The sequence below is a fragment of the Sorex araneus genome, chromosome 1 (assembly GCF_027595985.1).
Source record: "Sorex araneus isolate mSorAra2 chromosome 1, mSorAra2.pri, whole genome shotgun sequence".
Lineage (NCBI taxonomy): Eukaryota > Metazoa > Chordata > Mammalia > Eulipotyphla > Soricidae > Sorex > Sorex araneus.
In genome coordinates this window covers 134042224-134058238 of record NC_073302.1, presented here as the reverse complement: position 1 = coordinate 134058238, position 16015 = coordinate 134042224, and the positions used below count along the sequence as shown (strand labels likewise).

Below are 16015 nucleotides of genomic sequence, written 5' to 3'. Positions count from 1 at the left end.
TCCAGAAGAAATGCAGCCCTGCCAACACCCTGATTTAGCCCAATGAGATACTGGAGCAACAGAGATGGAAAATACTAAATATTATTCATTTTAGGCCAGCAAATTTGTGGCTGTTTGCTCTCACAACAACGAAACTGGTACAGGGATAGTAGAAGAGAGGAGAGAGGAGGAAGGTAGCAGGGGACTATAGACCTGGGAAGTCAGAATTTTTAATCCTGTTTCAATGACAACAAAGAACCATCAAAGATTTTTGAGTGAACTAAGAATAAAATTCTGAGGCTGAGTTCAAGTTGTAGATAAGAAGATGTCTACAACAAAGTGAGTGGATGAATATGGTGATGAGACCACTTATAGTGAGATTAGGTATGGAGTCTGAATTGATGGGAAGCTGAGAATATACAGCCTGACAGAGGAAACCCTATGTTGTGGAAGGGGCATGAATATAAAATAGCCCAGAAACCTGTTGAATCTGAGAAAATATACCATTTTTACATTCTAATTGTCAGCATCATTATTGCAACATCTATATATGTATGTACATGTGCACATACAGGAAGGAATTAGATATAGCTTAAAAGTATCTATGAGTGGGGCCGGAGCAATAGCACAGCAGGTAGGGTGTTTGCCTTGCATGCGGCCGACCCAGGTTCAATCCCTGGCATCCCATATGGTCCCCCAAGCACTGCCAGGGGTGATTCCTGAGTGCAGAGCCAGGAGTAACCCCTGAGCATCGCTGGGTGTGACCCAAAAAAAAAGCAAAAAAAATAAAAATAAAAAATAAAAAAAACAACTTGTGACTGTATTGGCATGGGGAAATAAAGTAATTGAGTATAAAAATATACAGATAAGCAACTATGTGTCTACACATATGTACATAAATACATAAAATTGTAACTTATCAACTTCTGGTTTTGGAAGGAGATGAGGGAAGGTATAACCAGTAGTGCTCAGGGCTACTCTTGGTTCTGTGCTCAGGAGTGACCCCTGGTATTGCTCAGAGAACAATATGCAGTGGCAGGGATTTGAACCAGGCAAGCGCCTTATCTCCTGTACTACTAAAGTATGCACAAAGTTTGTTTGATCATTTTTGCATCAGTGACTGTTGTTTTGGTAAAATGAAGAAGATGTAACTTAAATATTTAGTAAATTGTTCGGATTGTGCACTCTAACGATAACAAAAGGAGAACTACCATCAAAAACTCTGAATCAGAGAACTTACTATAAGGCAAATAAGTGTAGTAACAGTAGCTGATAAGTTAAATCATTCATTGACAGTAAAGTTGCTCAAAAACTACCACTGTTTAGATTATCAGACATTTCCTGAGTAATGGAAAGGGGATGAAAAAACCAGTAACTCTTTATTAACTCTCTTTTCACAGAACCTGACAATACAGAAAAGCTTTGCTTGCTAATAATCATTTCTAAATAATCTTCACAAAACATCAACATTTGACCATCTAAATCAGCCTAAACAGGTTGGACTATCCCTGTTTTTAATGACAAAATGCTAAATTATCTAGTCCTCACTAGAAAGTATGCAAGCAGTATGAAAAATAAACCAAAATAAAATAAAACAAAAAAACACATTGTACAACTGGATAATGATGGTATACTGGAGCAATCATTAGTAAAGCTATTTTTATTTTACAGGAAGTTTCAATAACTTAATCTCTCACCGTTGCAACTTCCCTCAGTACCCCCTGAGAGTCCAGCTGGTAAAAGATCTGACCATGGCTTAGCTTTTGGAAAATCTTAGAAGATGCTATGATTCAACTTTTTTTCTAAGTTGAATAAAACGGCATCATCAGTTTGTTTTTCCCCGTAAGTTCCTTCTTCAAAATTACTATCTATGCAGAAGTAAAGGCACACTATTATGCATGTTTAAATGTGTGAGACTCACGGAGCAATTGTTCCCTTCTCAGCTTCAAAATACTCCTCGCCCAGGGTGCTCAGAGAGCAACATTACAGGACAAGGGGCGGTTGGGGTCTGCGTGCCTGTGGTCTCCTTCAGTACCAGAAAAGAACTCGTCCACGGGGAAACGCCACAAAGCTCACTCCTGTGCGACGTGAAGGTTGGATTCTGCACCTAAGTCAGACGCCCTCCCTTCCCACTTCCCAAAGAGGGGTGCGCCCAAGCAACTCCTACAATAACGGCGTCTAGTGTCAAAATCACTTGGATGGGAAAAGCCCATTCGCCCTCAGAAACTTTACACCACTCTTCTCTCCCACCAGTGGCTGGAGTGGAGGGCTCTGGCACCACCTCAGGACTAATTGATCCCAGAAGGGAAACGGTCACTGTCCTTCCCGAACTCCAACCTGCGCAGACTGCGGGAGCCCGGGAAAGTGGGTCAGACCGCCTGCCCGGTCTCAGGGGGACACTTTTTTTCTTTTTCTTTCTTTTTTCTTTTTGCCTCCGTCCTAGCCGTCTCACGAACCCCCAACCCCGCGCTCGCCCGCCGCAGACGCGCAGAGCCCATCTGGGTCACTCACCCGTGAAGAGCCAGCAGCAGGCGACAGCGACCTCTGGGCCGGCGCGGCGTCGAGGGGCCATGGTGGCAGAAGGGCAACGTTGCCCGGGGACGTGCGGATCGGGGTGGCGCTGGAGCTGGTGGGACCGTCCGGGCGCGGGAGCCGGGCGCTCTCTGCTGCTGGCCACTCCGCCGGCCGCCGCGGGGGCTGGGTCTGACCCGGGTCTGCAGAGGCGCCCAGAATCCGCAGTGATTTCCTGTGTTTTCCACAGTGTCTCTAAGTCCGCTGCACGCTTTTCACATCCCAGAAGGATTGCCACATCTCCCGCCCCTTCGGGCTCCTGGGCTCTGAAATGCCACTGGCAGACTCCCAGGCCCCGTCCGAGACATGGACAAATAAAGCCAGCTCCGCCAGCCCGTGTTTAGGCTAAAGTCCGCGAGCAGAAAAGCCAACCTTAAAGGGACATCTGCCTTTCATTGAGAGGGGGGATCCCGCTCTTCACGCAACTCCCCAAGGTGCTGGGAAGGCGGGCGAGGGCGGCACCTCGGGGAGGGCGTCTGCAGCCCGTTGGCTCCGCCTTCGCACCCCTCACCGCCGCGCGTCTGAGAGCGAGAGCACTTTGGAAGAACCGGCGTTCCTGGGTCCTTCCAGGAAAGGCAGAGCTCTCCGGGGATCCCGAAGGCCCCGTAGGAAACCGACCCTGGAAATCAGGGGAGAACGAACGCGCCCTTCCCTCTCCAGAGATCGCAGGAGCTTCGCGTTCAGTCGTCTCACCCCAACAGTGCAGGGAGGAAGGCGTCCTCTCCCTCCAAGGCTCTAGGATTGCTTTGCTTCCTTTTACGGAGGATTTGCTTCATTTATGCAGATGCAATGTTGCTGATAAACTCTTTGCTGGGAAGACGGTGATTAGCGGGGCGGGCGAGGGGAGTGAGCAACGCAGAGAAAGAGAGTGCGTGAGAGAAGCGGGAGGGGAAGGACCAGAGGCAAATAGTCTCCTTAGGAATGGAATGTGTGTGGGCTATTTTGTTTAAACTGAGTTAGGATGTTGCTCACGGGGATTGGATTTAATAAAGGGCACGGGGTGCTGCATTATTTCTCTCGGAGTTTTATATGGAAGAGTACTAAATCTTGTTCGGCTAACTCTTTCCTCCAGCAGTCCCACTACTCCAGGGAACAGAATTGGAACGCTATGTGACTGTCAGAATATTGGGGTTTGGTATCCTTCCTTGGGATACCGAAGCCAGAAGAAACAGGAGTTTGCAAGTGCTTCCCATGTGCAGTGAGTTAGTTATACTAGCTCCCATAGTTGAGAGTTTCACTAAATACTTGCTATTAATTTTAAAGTAGCTGTTTATTAGTGGTTTGGAGAATTTCAAAGACAGGAAAGAGGTGGAAGAGTGGATTTGTGTTTACAAGTAGTGGAGAAATGAATTCCATTCAATTCCTTTCAACTTAATCCAATTCAACCCAACCCAATCCAATTCAACCTAGTCACTGATAGAATATCTCAAACTGGCAGGGCTAGGGCTCAGCAGAACAAGAGTGCCACCCAAAGGTCGACTCACTCCCTAGAACACAATTTAGGTGGCATTGTATAGATAGCCCAAAGGACAGGTTGGGGACCATCCCCAAGGATGGCTGAATAGATTGCCAAATAGATTACTGAGGTAACAGTTGGAGAGAAACACAAAGGAAGTATAAAATTTGGGTGGGCAGGACAAAAGTCATCAAAGCTTAGGAACATGACCCATCAGTCAAGGAATTTCTCTTCTAATTTATGTATTTGAAATGGTTGATTGCTCAGTAAATATCTTAAAAATCCCCCTTACTTCTGTTTTCAACTTTCATCTTTTCACTTCTTAGTCCTAGCTTCAAAATTGAATAGGTCCCTAGAAAACTCATATTATGTCGGATAGCAGTTCAATAGTCTTAGATGTTACCTAGGATTGTTTTGTCTGTGTTTAATACTCTTATATTCCTATGTGACATTCCATGCTCTCTATCACTTTATTAACCAGTCATTATCAACCTACCTCTTATTGGTCCCTTTCCTTGGAAAACTTTCGCCTGGAATGACTTCCTTGTATATTTTTCATCTCCCTATTTATGGTTTTAATTACTTGCTATATCTCTCAGTAACAACTTGAGAACTTTACATAATAATCAATAGTATGGATTGATAGATTAATATTTTGACATCCAAAAATAATACTTTCCCCCAAATGTTTCTTTAATGCTCAGTTTTCAAAAAACAAATAATAGCATGATTTTCTATAAAAACATAATATATAGCTGGAATTCTAGAAACTTTAAATATATTGAATAAGAAAAAAATAAGGATTTATAAAAGTTATATCTAATTGAACTAAAAGGATTAAAAAGTTTATAACATAATCAAGGTTATATTACTGGGAAAGTGACATTTTTATTAATGAATATTTTGAATTCAACTTTTTTGTATCCTCTAAGACTTGCAAACTAATGGTGGTAGTGATCACTAGTACTATGTGGTTAAAGCTATTTTCATATGTATTGTGAATCATGTATATATATATATAATGGCAATTTATTTATCTTCATATAAAACCAAAGCAAATGTAGACCTGAGAAAACAACAGTTGACGGAGAACTAAATTTAGAATAAGTGAACATCTTCTGCACATCTATAAATCTAAATATATTAATGTCTGCAGACTACTTTTATTTCTTAAATTTTTTATTTTTTTGTTTTAGGACCACACCCAGCTATTTTCTGGATTAGTCTGTGCTCTGTGCTCAGGATACTTCTGGCAGGATTTGAGACCATTTATGATGCCAAGGACTGAACTTGGGTCAGCTGCAGGCTAAACAAGTGCCTTACCTGGGAAATCCCGGTGGCTCTCTCTCTCCTCTCTCTCTCTCTCTCTCTTTCTCTCTCTCTCTCTCTCTCTCTCTCTCTCTCTCTCTCTTGCTGTGTGCCTTCACTGGTCTTGGGCCACCTCCCCACTGGGGAAAGCCAATGCCATGGGCAGACAAAGGTGGAAATGAGGGCCAGGCTGATTGGTGGTCAGTTGCCAGTTGCCGTTTATTCCATTCTCCCCACACACCTGTTCCAGTCTCTCTAGGCTCCTCGTTCCTGTTTCCTCCTGTCTCTCCCTTTTGTCTCTCTGTGCTCCAACTCAGTGCCTTGTGCTTTCTCTAGTCTCTCCCCATCTACCCAAATTGGGGGTAGCACAATCAACATATGAAAGCCCTTCCTGATCCCCTACAACCAGAGGATCAGGCTCAAGGGTGAGAAATACCATCTAGGGGGGTTGATTTATTCCTTAGTCCAATAACTTAATTAACATCTTTTTTTTATCAGTCTAACTAGATACTCACTTTTAATCTTCTGAACTATCATTTGAAAATAGTAATGTTAGGTAGTGTGTTAACAGTGAAATGAAATTGATGTTGCACTTTTGTGATATCACTGACAGACTTAATTAACATCTTAATTCTGCTTCTTAATATTAGTTATCTTATATGAACACAATAAGAGATACATTAAACTTATAGGATGCCTCTCCTGGGGACATCTCGATATAGCTCTCATCCTACAGTGCTCAGGACAGATTAGTCTTTCCTAATCCTAGCAGGGTCCTAATCTAGTTGTTACATTTTGGATCATGACAGAATATGTCCATGACCATGCTCTTAACTTATAGTTAAGTATTATGGCGTTTTGGCCTAGCCCATTTCGATGCCAGGGTAGCTTACAGCTCGCCCTGGGTCCATCCTGTCCCCCGTTGAGATCCTATTTTTGGGGTGCTAGGAAGTAAGAACAACTTGGCTTAAATGGAGAGAACAGATGCCCCAAAGTGAATATTATCTGAAGTCAATTAACTCCCAAGTTACAAAAGCATAACATTAACTTGTGTCCTTACAAAAAAGACATTGCTCTGAATTAACTATGCAAAGGACTAAAAAGAAGAGAAAAGCAATATTTACAACTTAACAGTCTGATTAGGAGACAAAGTAATTGACAGGTTGGGGAAACAGAGCACAAAGAAAGAGGTTACAGATAAACATAGAGGAATGGGAGCACTGTGATGGGAGTACCCCTAATAAACCTAAGATCCCTGTGGCAAGGCAGAAAGAACAAACAAATTTTACCCTACACTTAACCCTTATGCTATTTAACAGGCTCAAGAAAGCTGTATTTTAAAAAGTTATTGCAGATTCACATCTAGCACTGCTTATCGGACACCTGTGTTGTTTCGGACTCATGCAATTCCAGGGATCCAGCCAGGCAGTCACACATGCAAGGCATGTACTCTACTAGTTGAGACACATAACCACAAACTAATAATTATATGAAGTCACTTGATAACAAATATTAAATTTGAAGCTTCTTAGCATTTACCATTTTAAATGAGCTAGATTTAATCAGAATTCTTCACATTCGGAAATATAGGTGAAAATGGAAAGTACATCAAGAGACTAGAGACTGAACTGATTAAGAATTTAGAAATTTAGAAATTAAGAATTAAGAATTTGAAGTATGGCTAATGCAATTGTGATTTCTGGTCCTTAATCTCAAAAACAAAATCATATAACTCATACCAAAGTATTCTCTTTGTAGGAAATATACCGATAATATTATTAGAAGAAGTGAGATCCTGTATTTAGACTGTTTGAATTCAAGTGCTGGAACAACTATATATTAGTTGTGTGTTTCAGAAAAAGTTACTTTGTTTTCTCTAGGTCTTAGTTTTCTCTAAAATAAATTGGGGTTGAAAATAGTACCTCACTCTAAAAAATATTGTTATCAAGATTAAATTAGAGAAAACATACAGCACAATGGGAAGATTAAATAAGTGTGTAGTAGTCATCAATTATTATTCTCATAGTTGGAGAATTAGTGTTGAAAGACATGGTCATTCTTCAATAAATTCAGAATTGAGCTACCAGACCAACTAGTAATTCTACTCCTTGGAATATACTCCAAGGGCCCCAAAACACAATGCAAAAAAGACATCCACAGCCCTATGTTCATTGAAGCACTATTCATAGTAACCCAAATATGGAAACAGTCAAGAGCAGATGATTGGATAAAGAAACTATGGTACATCTACACAATGGAATACTACTCCACTATAAGAAAAGACGATGCATCTGGAGAGTATCATGTTGCGTAAAGTTAGTCAGAGGAAGAGGGACAGAAGTAGAATGATCTTTCTCATATGTGGAATATAAAAAACTTCCTAGGAGAATATAAAGTGCCTGAAGGCAACAGAAGCAAAAAATATGAGAACTAGTCTTCAGTAGGAAGCTGGTCACTGGGGTAGGACTGGTATTGAGGGACAAATTAGGGAAGTGAACTCTAGAACAAAGGTAGAGGAGAAAAATACCTGCCACAGAGGTAGGCTGGGAGGGGGTGCAAAAGAGAAACTGGCCACACTGTTGAAGGGACGTGGACACTGGTGAAGAGATTGGCATTGGAATATTGTATACCTGAAATTTATTAATAAATAACTTTGTAATTTATAGTGATCCGGTGAAAAAATGAATTAAAAAATTAACATTGGAAATAGAGGGCAAAATGTGTGTGTGGTGGGTCCTATTGGAAGTCATAAAATTTCATGGGCATCAGAAAGGAAACTTTAACATTGGCCTTAAAATGTATTTGTCAACATCTGTTTTTGTTTCTGAAATCCTTGCCTTTACAATAATTACTTTGGATTTAGGTAGTCATTTTAAAGATCTAAGTAAACAATGGGCATAAGGGTCAAAGATAGCACAGGGGCTAGGAACTTGCACAGAGCTGACCTGGGACCAATGCCAGGTATTCTATAGGATTTAATAAATAATTAAAAATCCCGTTGCTCATCTATTTGTTTGAGCGGGCACCAGTAACGTCTCTCGTTGAGAGACTTATTGTTACGGTTTCTGGCATATCCAATATGCATGGGTAGCTTGCTAGGCTCTGCCACGCAGGCTTGATACTCTCGGTAGCTTGCCAGGCTCTCCGAGAGGGGCAGAGGAATCGAACTCGGGTCGGAAGCATGAGAGGCAAACGCCCAACCGCTGTGCTATCGCTCCAGCCCTCATAATTAAAAATAAAATGAGCAAAAATTAAAACACCAGAACCTTTGTAACATTCATCATCATCATCATCATCATCATCATCATCATCATCCTGTTGATCATCGAATTTCTCAAGCGATCTCAGTAACGTCTCCATTCATCCTAGCCCTGAGATTTTAGAAGCCTCTCTTTACTCGTCCTTCCCAACGATGCTGCATTGGAGACTCTTTCAGGTTCAGTGGAATGAGACCCAGCATTGTCACTGGTATTGGCATATGAATACAGCATGGGGAGTTCACAAGGCTCTCCCATGTGGGCAGGAAACTCTCGGTAGCTTGCCAGTTTCTCCCAGAGAGAGAAGTAGGCTATAAGATGTCGCACAGTTCTGGGAGCTTGGTTTTAAGTCTCTGGATGTTGGCCGTTAGTAGGATTACATGGGGCCGGAGACAGGCCCTGGGTGTGATCATCTAGCTACTGGGAAATGGGAAATCTGGGCAGAAGAGGCCCAGTCCTGATCCAAGCAGGCTTGGAGGTCTCAGCCCCAGGTCCCACACACCTGGGTTCCTCTGCCGGTACCTTCATGCGTGAGGCTCATTCGGACGTGTGGAGAGGGACCTTGAGCATGGCTGTGGCTAAGGCTCTGGAGGTCCTCGAGCTTGGAAGCTCTGTTTGGGGCGGGGAGGGAAGCTGGAGCCCACCTCCTCCAAGGGGCCCCAGGGAAGACAGTCAGGCACTCGGGCAAGAGACTCTCTGCATTGTTCTCTTCCAGGAGCTTGGTTTTAAGTCTCTGGATGTTGGCCGTTGGTAGAATTACATGGTGCTAAGGGCAGTCCATGGATGTGGCCGCCTAGCTATTGTGTATTTTAAGTTAGCTAAATGTCAAATGGTGTTTTTCAATTTTACTTATTTTTTTGTTTGTGTTTTTACTCACCTGTTAATGCTCATACTTTACTTCTGATTCTGTACTTAAAACTCTCTGAGGTATGGTGATACTCAGGAGACTATAGAGGGTGTTGGGAATAGAATCTGTGTCAGCTGCATATAAGGCAAGCTCCCTGCCCTCTCTATTATCTCTCTGGCCCTTTGTGTTTCAATAAGAAAGAAAATTTCACTAAAGGAGTCGGAATAGAAGAGAATCTACAGTTCAGCTTCTCAATTCCAAAAAGATAAATAAAGTTCTCAACCAAACTGGACCATAAATAAACTTGAATTACAGTATGTTAAATAATACATTTTTATAAGAAAAGTGCAAGGATTATTTTCTTGGTGGGGTAGAAGGTGACTGGGTGAGGCACTTGTTCTTTCTTGGTATTCTTGGTTAAACATACAAATCAAGGAATCAAGGATGCAGTGCTGCTCAGGACGCCCTTGGGGCCAGGGATTACCTGGCTACTAGGGAGGTGTTCAGGCAGCTCCAGGCCTGCACCGGCCTTGCTTGAAGAACAGTGTGGAGCAGGGATAGAAGTGAGGTCAGATGCGTGTTAGGCATACATATTAACCCCTGAACAAACTTTTGGGACCAAGATGATGTTCTTAAGATGTTTCAAAATTTAAACTAACATCAAAGTGTGCTTTTATCCTCCCTTTCTGGCCCTGAAATGCAAGGAGCAGATGGTATTGTCTAGAGCTGTTTGTGCCTCTTATAATGATTTTATTAAGATTCAGATCTTAAAATTTAACTATATGTTTATTCAAGGGCTGCATACCCTCTGACAGTGGTAGTAATTTACAGGGTTAATCTATGCAGGCAACTTGGTTTAGCTCAGGAATTTTTAAGTGCCTGCAATGTATTGGACTCATGGCTGTGCTGTGTAAAAGCCAAACTGGTTAGGAGAGTTGTTTTTCTACTGAAAAATCTGCTGTTCATTAATTTCTTTCACTTGTAGCTAGGGACAGAAGAAAAAAGTTTTGTCCTCAATTCTAACATTGACATGTTTCATTTGAATCCTGCTATAATTAAGCACTCTACTGAAATGACCATATTAGTTGTTGTCTCACAAACTTGGGAACCCATGATTGCTTCTCCTGTAACCAAAATAAATTAGCAACCAACATTTTTTTTTGGTTGTTGTTATTGAGTAATGTGTGTGAATGTTTTTTCACTTAAAATATAAAATAGGTGTTCCTCCACCCTATTTCCTGAACAAATCTGTGCCAGAAACCTGATCCAAAGATTTTTGGGCAACTGGTACTTAACAAAAAATATGACTTCAGAATTCTGGTGAGATACAGTTATTAACACTATAGGAAATTTCCTTAAAATATATTGGCAGACTTTAGTATGAGCGACACTCTGGAGCAGCAATGGAGGAGGGGGAACAGGGTGGTGCTTTGGCAGGAATATTTAATTTGTGGCACTTTCTGACTCAGAATATCCACCTCTGGTGAGCAGTCAGAGTCCACAGTTTAGCTACACTGCTGGATCCTTTCATTTGAAATAGGAATTTAAGCTGTTAGGCAATTCTCAGATTATTTACTTATTTTCTTTTAACCAAATTCTAACAAGCTAGATGAAGTATGTGGACTCTAAAAATCCTCTAATTCAAATACGTAAATGATTAGTAATCAAGCTCAAAAGACTGGCATTTCCTGTAATAGGAATCTATCACTAAATATATACCTGGAGAAATATTTTTTGTTTTTAATACAGAATAAAAACATCAAGGGAGTCTGTTCTTTGACTTGGAAGTAGCATGTTTTACAATTATGTGGCTACTATTCCTTTTACCTTTTAATTTATTCATTTATTATTGAAATAGTGTTGATTTTAAAGAGTGTACCTTTAGGAGTACAATGTCCCAGAAAGTGTATAAATATGTCCGCTGCCACAGTGCCAATATCTATTAGATCTTCTCCACCTTTTTGGTCCTTACCTTGCTACTCCCCCTTTGGTTATCTCTGTTCTGAGGTCAGGACTGAAGAGTTTGTTTTCCTTGGATGCTGTCCCTTTCCTTGCTTTTTTCATTTTTATATGAGACATTTTATTTTATTTTTTAAAATTAATTTATTCTTTTATTGAATCACCATGTGGAAAGTTACAAAGCTTTCAGGTTTAAGTCTCAGTCATATAATGCTTGAACACCCATCCTTTCACCAGTGCCCATATTCCGCCACCAAGAATCGCAGTATACCTCTCCCCTCCCCCCATCTCCCCAACCCCCCACCACACCTGTGTAACTGATAAATTTCACTTTACTTTCATTTTACTTTGATTGCATTCAATATTTCAACAAAAAACTCACTATTATTGTTTGGAGTTTATCCCCCCTAAAGTCGGACCTGATGAAAAGGAAGCATTTGATAATTTGTTTTCCATTGCTGAGAATGAAGAGATATGAGGTCGAGTGGCCGCACTCGTGGCCGCACGGTTTTGGATTTCTGTATTTTAGTATTTAAGTAACTAAGTCCAAAGAAATATCTGTCAGAAATTGTATTATTGCAAGCTTGTACCTCTCAGTTACTTTATATTCCACATGTGAGTGCAATCTTTCTACATCTGTCTCTTTCTTTCTGACTCATTTCACTCAGCATGATACTTTCCATGTTGATCCACTTATATGCAAATTTCATGACTTTATGTTTTCTGACAGCTACATAGTATTCCATTGTGTAGATGTACCAGAGTTTCTTTAATCAGTCATCTGTTTTTGGGCAGTCTGTTTTTTTCCAGATTCTGGCTATTGTAAACAGTGCTGCAATGAACATAGAAATGCAGATGTCATCTCTACTATACCTTTTTGCCTCTCCGGGATATATGCCCAAGAGTGGTATTGCTGGGTCAAATGGAAGCTCAATTTCTAATTATTTGAGAATTGTCCATATTGTTTTCCAAAAGGACCGAACCAGTCGGCATTCCTACCAGCAGTGAAGGAGAGTCCTTTTCTCCCCATATCCACGCCAACACTGGTTGCTTTGTTTTTTGGGATGTGGGCCAGTCTCTGTGGTGTGAGATGATATCCTATTGTTGTTTTAATCTGCATCTCCCGGATGATTAGTGATGTTGAACATTTTCTCATGTGCCTCAAATTCCGGATTTCTTCTTTGGGAAGGTTTCTGTTCATTTCATCAGCCCATTTTTTGATCGGGCTGGAGGGATAGCACAGCGGTTGGGAGTTCGCCTTTCACGCTGTCGACCCGTGTTCAATTCCTCCACCCCTCTCGGAAAGCCCGGCAAGCTACCGAGAGTATGGAGCCCGAACAGCAGAGCCTGGGAAGGTACCCGCGGCATATCCAATATGCCAAAAACAGTAACAATAAGTCTCTCAATGAGAGATGTTACTGGTGCCTGCTCTAACAAATCGATGAGCAATGGGATGACAGTGACAGTGACAGTGGTTTTTTGATCGGGTTGGCAGTTTTCTTCTTGTGGAGTTCAACCAGTGCATTGTATATCCTTGATATCAACCCTTTATCGGATAGGTACTGCGTAAATATCCTTTCCCATTCTGTAGATTGTCTTTGTATTTTGGTCACTGTTTCTTCTGAGGTGCAGAAACTTCTTAGTTTGAGATAGTCCCATTTATTTATCTCTGTTTTCACTTGCTTGGCCAGTGGCGTGTCAGCTTTGAAGATAACGTTGGCTTCAATGTCGTAGAGGGTTTTGCTGACTTTGTCTTCAATGCACCTTAGGGATTCTGGTCTGATATTGAGGTCTTTAATCCATTTTGATCTGACTTTTGTACATGGTGATAGGTGGAGGTCTAAGCCCATTTTTTTGCATGTAGCTGTTATATGGGACATTTAAAAAAATCTATTCAACTAGACAAAGACACAAAGATAGTCGATTATTCAATTTTTATTTCTTGTTGCATCATCCCCATGTAGTACACTCATTCAAACATTTGAAGCATTTCACTGGTATAGCAAGATGACTGATAGCACCTGTAGTTAGAGATGTTAAAGCTTGGCACTACCTCTAAGAAAATTTACAAACTGTGTAGAGGCATACTTAAGATAACCTAATAGTGTCAGATAAGCCCCAGAATATAGGTTAAAGTCCTTGGGAAGAACAAGACAGTTTTATAGGGGTGTAACTTAGCCAGCAGGAAACCGTTGGGAGGTTCATAGTTTAAGGGGAAAAGAAAGCAATGGGCATTTAAGGTAGAGCAACAGAAGTAAAGAATCAAGAAAATAAAGTTTGGACCAAATTTTAGAGACTCTCAGAAAGATGCCAAGGAATTTGAACCTCTTAGAAGCAGAAAAATATTTTCAAAGTTCTGAGTGACATATTCAAATTTTTTTCCACTTTGTTTTCTGAATTGGTTCAATTTTATTAAATTTTTATATAATAACAAATGAAATACACTAAAGCAAGGAAGATATGATAAAAGTTTCATCTTCTAAGTTTTTGTGCAATTCCTTATTATGAAAATTTGTATTATTTATAATTAATAAAATTATTATATGCATATCAGAATCAACATATATTATTGGACATTTTTATTGACAAAAGCATAAATACTCATATTTTTATTATAATTTTTCCATTATAATTTTAAGTATTTTAGTTAGACACATATTTTAGGTATTCAAAAGTGTTAGGTATTCAAAATTAGTGCATACACATTGCAAGTACTGGTCATTTGAAATGTTTTGGTCACCAAGTTGATTTTGAGATGAGGGAAATCTTGATTCAAAATCATTGAATTTTTTGTTTTGTGAAATGACATTGCTGGGTATTACATGAGAGATACCCATCATCAATCTGTGACTTTCCAGGAAAAGAATGTATAGATAGCCAAAGAGGATAGAGCTAGAAATTAAAAACTAAAATTTGCTAAAGATCCAAATTAATGCAAGAAAGCAAGACTAAGTTTGACTAGGCAATTAATATGGAGGCATTGCAGAGCAAGATTTGAATCAGAATATTGGAAAATTCATTATTAAGGTCATGAATACAAGATCTTTCTGTATTTTTCTTCATGTGGGCTTATATATGTGACAAAAATTGAGAAAAATTTTAGTGATCTATTATGAATTATGATTACATTTAAGTTGAAAGTAATAGGATGAGTAATTATAGTCTTAAGTATATTAGACTGATAAAATGGTACTATATGAGAAATTATAGTACCAATATAGTACCTCTCCACACGTTTGGATGAGCCTCACACATGAAGGTACTGGCAGAGGAACCCAGGTGTGTATAACAAGCAAGCATGAGCATGATCCCTGGTCATGACACATAAAAGCAGAGGAGAGGGCAGGGCGAAAATAAACTACATTTAATTAGATAAGAAGAATAATCAGTGGTTAACAATATTCAATGTTAAGATATTCGGGTATAATCTGGAAAGTTATAAACTCTGTACCTGGTCATATAATAACTAGATATTTATGTATGACTTTTTATAATATCTTTGATCTTATTCTTTTATTTGACTACCCTGCTCCAAGCACACAAAGAAACAAAAGAAAACCTTCCGACAGAAATGCAACCTAACTAGGTCTCCCTGTGATCCTCACAGCTTACTCCTGGTTCTGACCTCAGGGATCACTACTGGTGCAGCCTGGGAGACAGTATGGGGTGCTGGGGACCAAACCCAGGTCAGCTGCATGCAATGCTAGCACCCTGACAGTGCTGTAGTCTCTCCAGTCCCTAGAAGTTTTTATTTTAGGGTGATCAATGCTGCTTTCTGAGCAAAAGTGACTGTTATAACTTTTATATGTGAAAAGAGCACAATAAATTTATTATGCATTAACAATAGCAATGGGCATATTTGTGCAATATTGCCACAAATAAGATGGAAGTATTTAGAGATTATGAGATGAGGAACTCTACAGTACACTCTTGCAGGAAATTATTGAGAATATTAACATTGAAATGGCCAAATTCAGCTTCTTCAGAATTCTGAAATCAAACAAAGTATTGGACAAAAACATAAAACATCAAGATAAACAGCTGATTTGTGGGCAAATGGCAAGCTCCTAGGCATTTAACTTGTCTCATTTCTATCCCCTTTTCTCCCTAGCATTGTAGTAGTTTAAAAGCAGATGACCTCGTAACTCTAGTAATTTAATCTTACAACTCTAGTAGTCATTAAAGAACACAAAATGAACTTGTTTCCCCCTCCCCCAAATCTCAAAATAAAATAGCAGTTTCCTGGAAAACATTCATTTTTCCTGACTCAGTATTTTCTGTGAAAGCAGACAAAAGATATTTATTGAAATTGAAATGATCACTGTTTAAAGCCATAGAAATCTGAGGCAGTAATGAGAAGCTAGCCAGATAATAAAAGAAAAATTGGGGAATCAGATGCCCATTGGGAGCTTTGAAAAGGTTCTACATGTTCCTGAGATTCTAGAGAGACATGTATATGTAGAGGTCTATATGTATGCCTTGCTGTTTGTGTGAGAAAGAACTGAAAAGACACTAGTCTTTCAGTCCTGGCTGACTACAAAGCTCTATAAATTAGGGAGTATAATTTAAGCAGAGGTGTCAACTACCTGCTGGATCCTTGAAGATACATCCTAATACAGAAGCCCTTCAGCAAAGACA

The 16015-nt window shown here is 40.1% G+C and overlaps 1 protein-coding gene across 1 annotated transcript in view; it reads right to left on the bottom strand.

Annotated features, from left to right (window-relative positions):
- ITGA1 (integrin subunit alpha 1) overlaps positions 1-3260 on the bottom strand; it is a 196493-nt gene extending 193233 nt beyond the window's left edge. The window contains exon 1 of the mRNA XM_055132279.1: positions 2491-3260. Within this exon, the coding sequence (XP_054988254.1) occupies positions 2491-2551 (61 nt within the window). The 5' untranslated portion in view covers positions 2552-3260. The remainder of the gene's footprint in view (positions 1-2490) is intronic.
- Positions 3261-16015: the final 12755 nt, after the last annotated feature.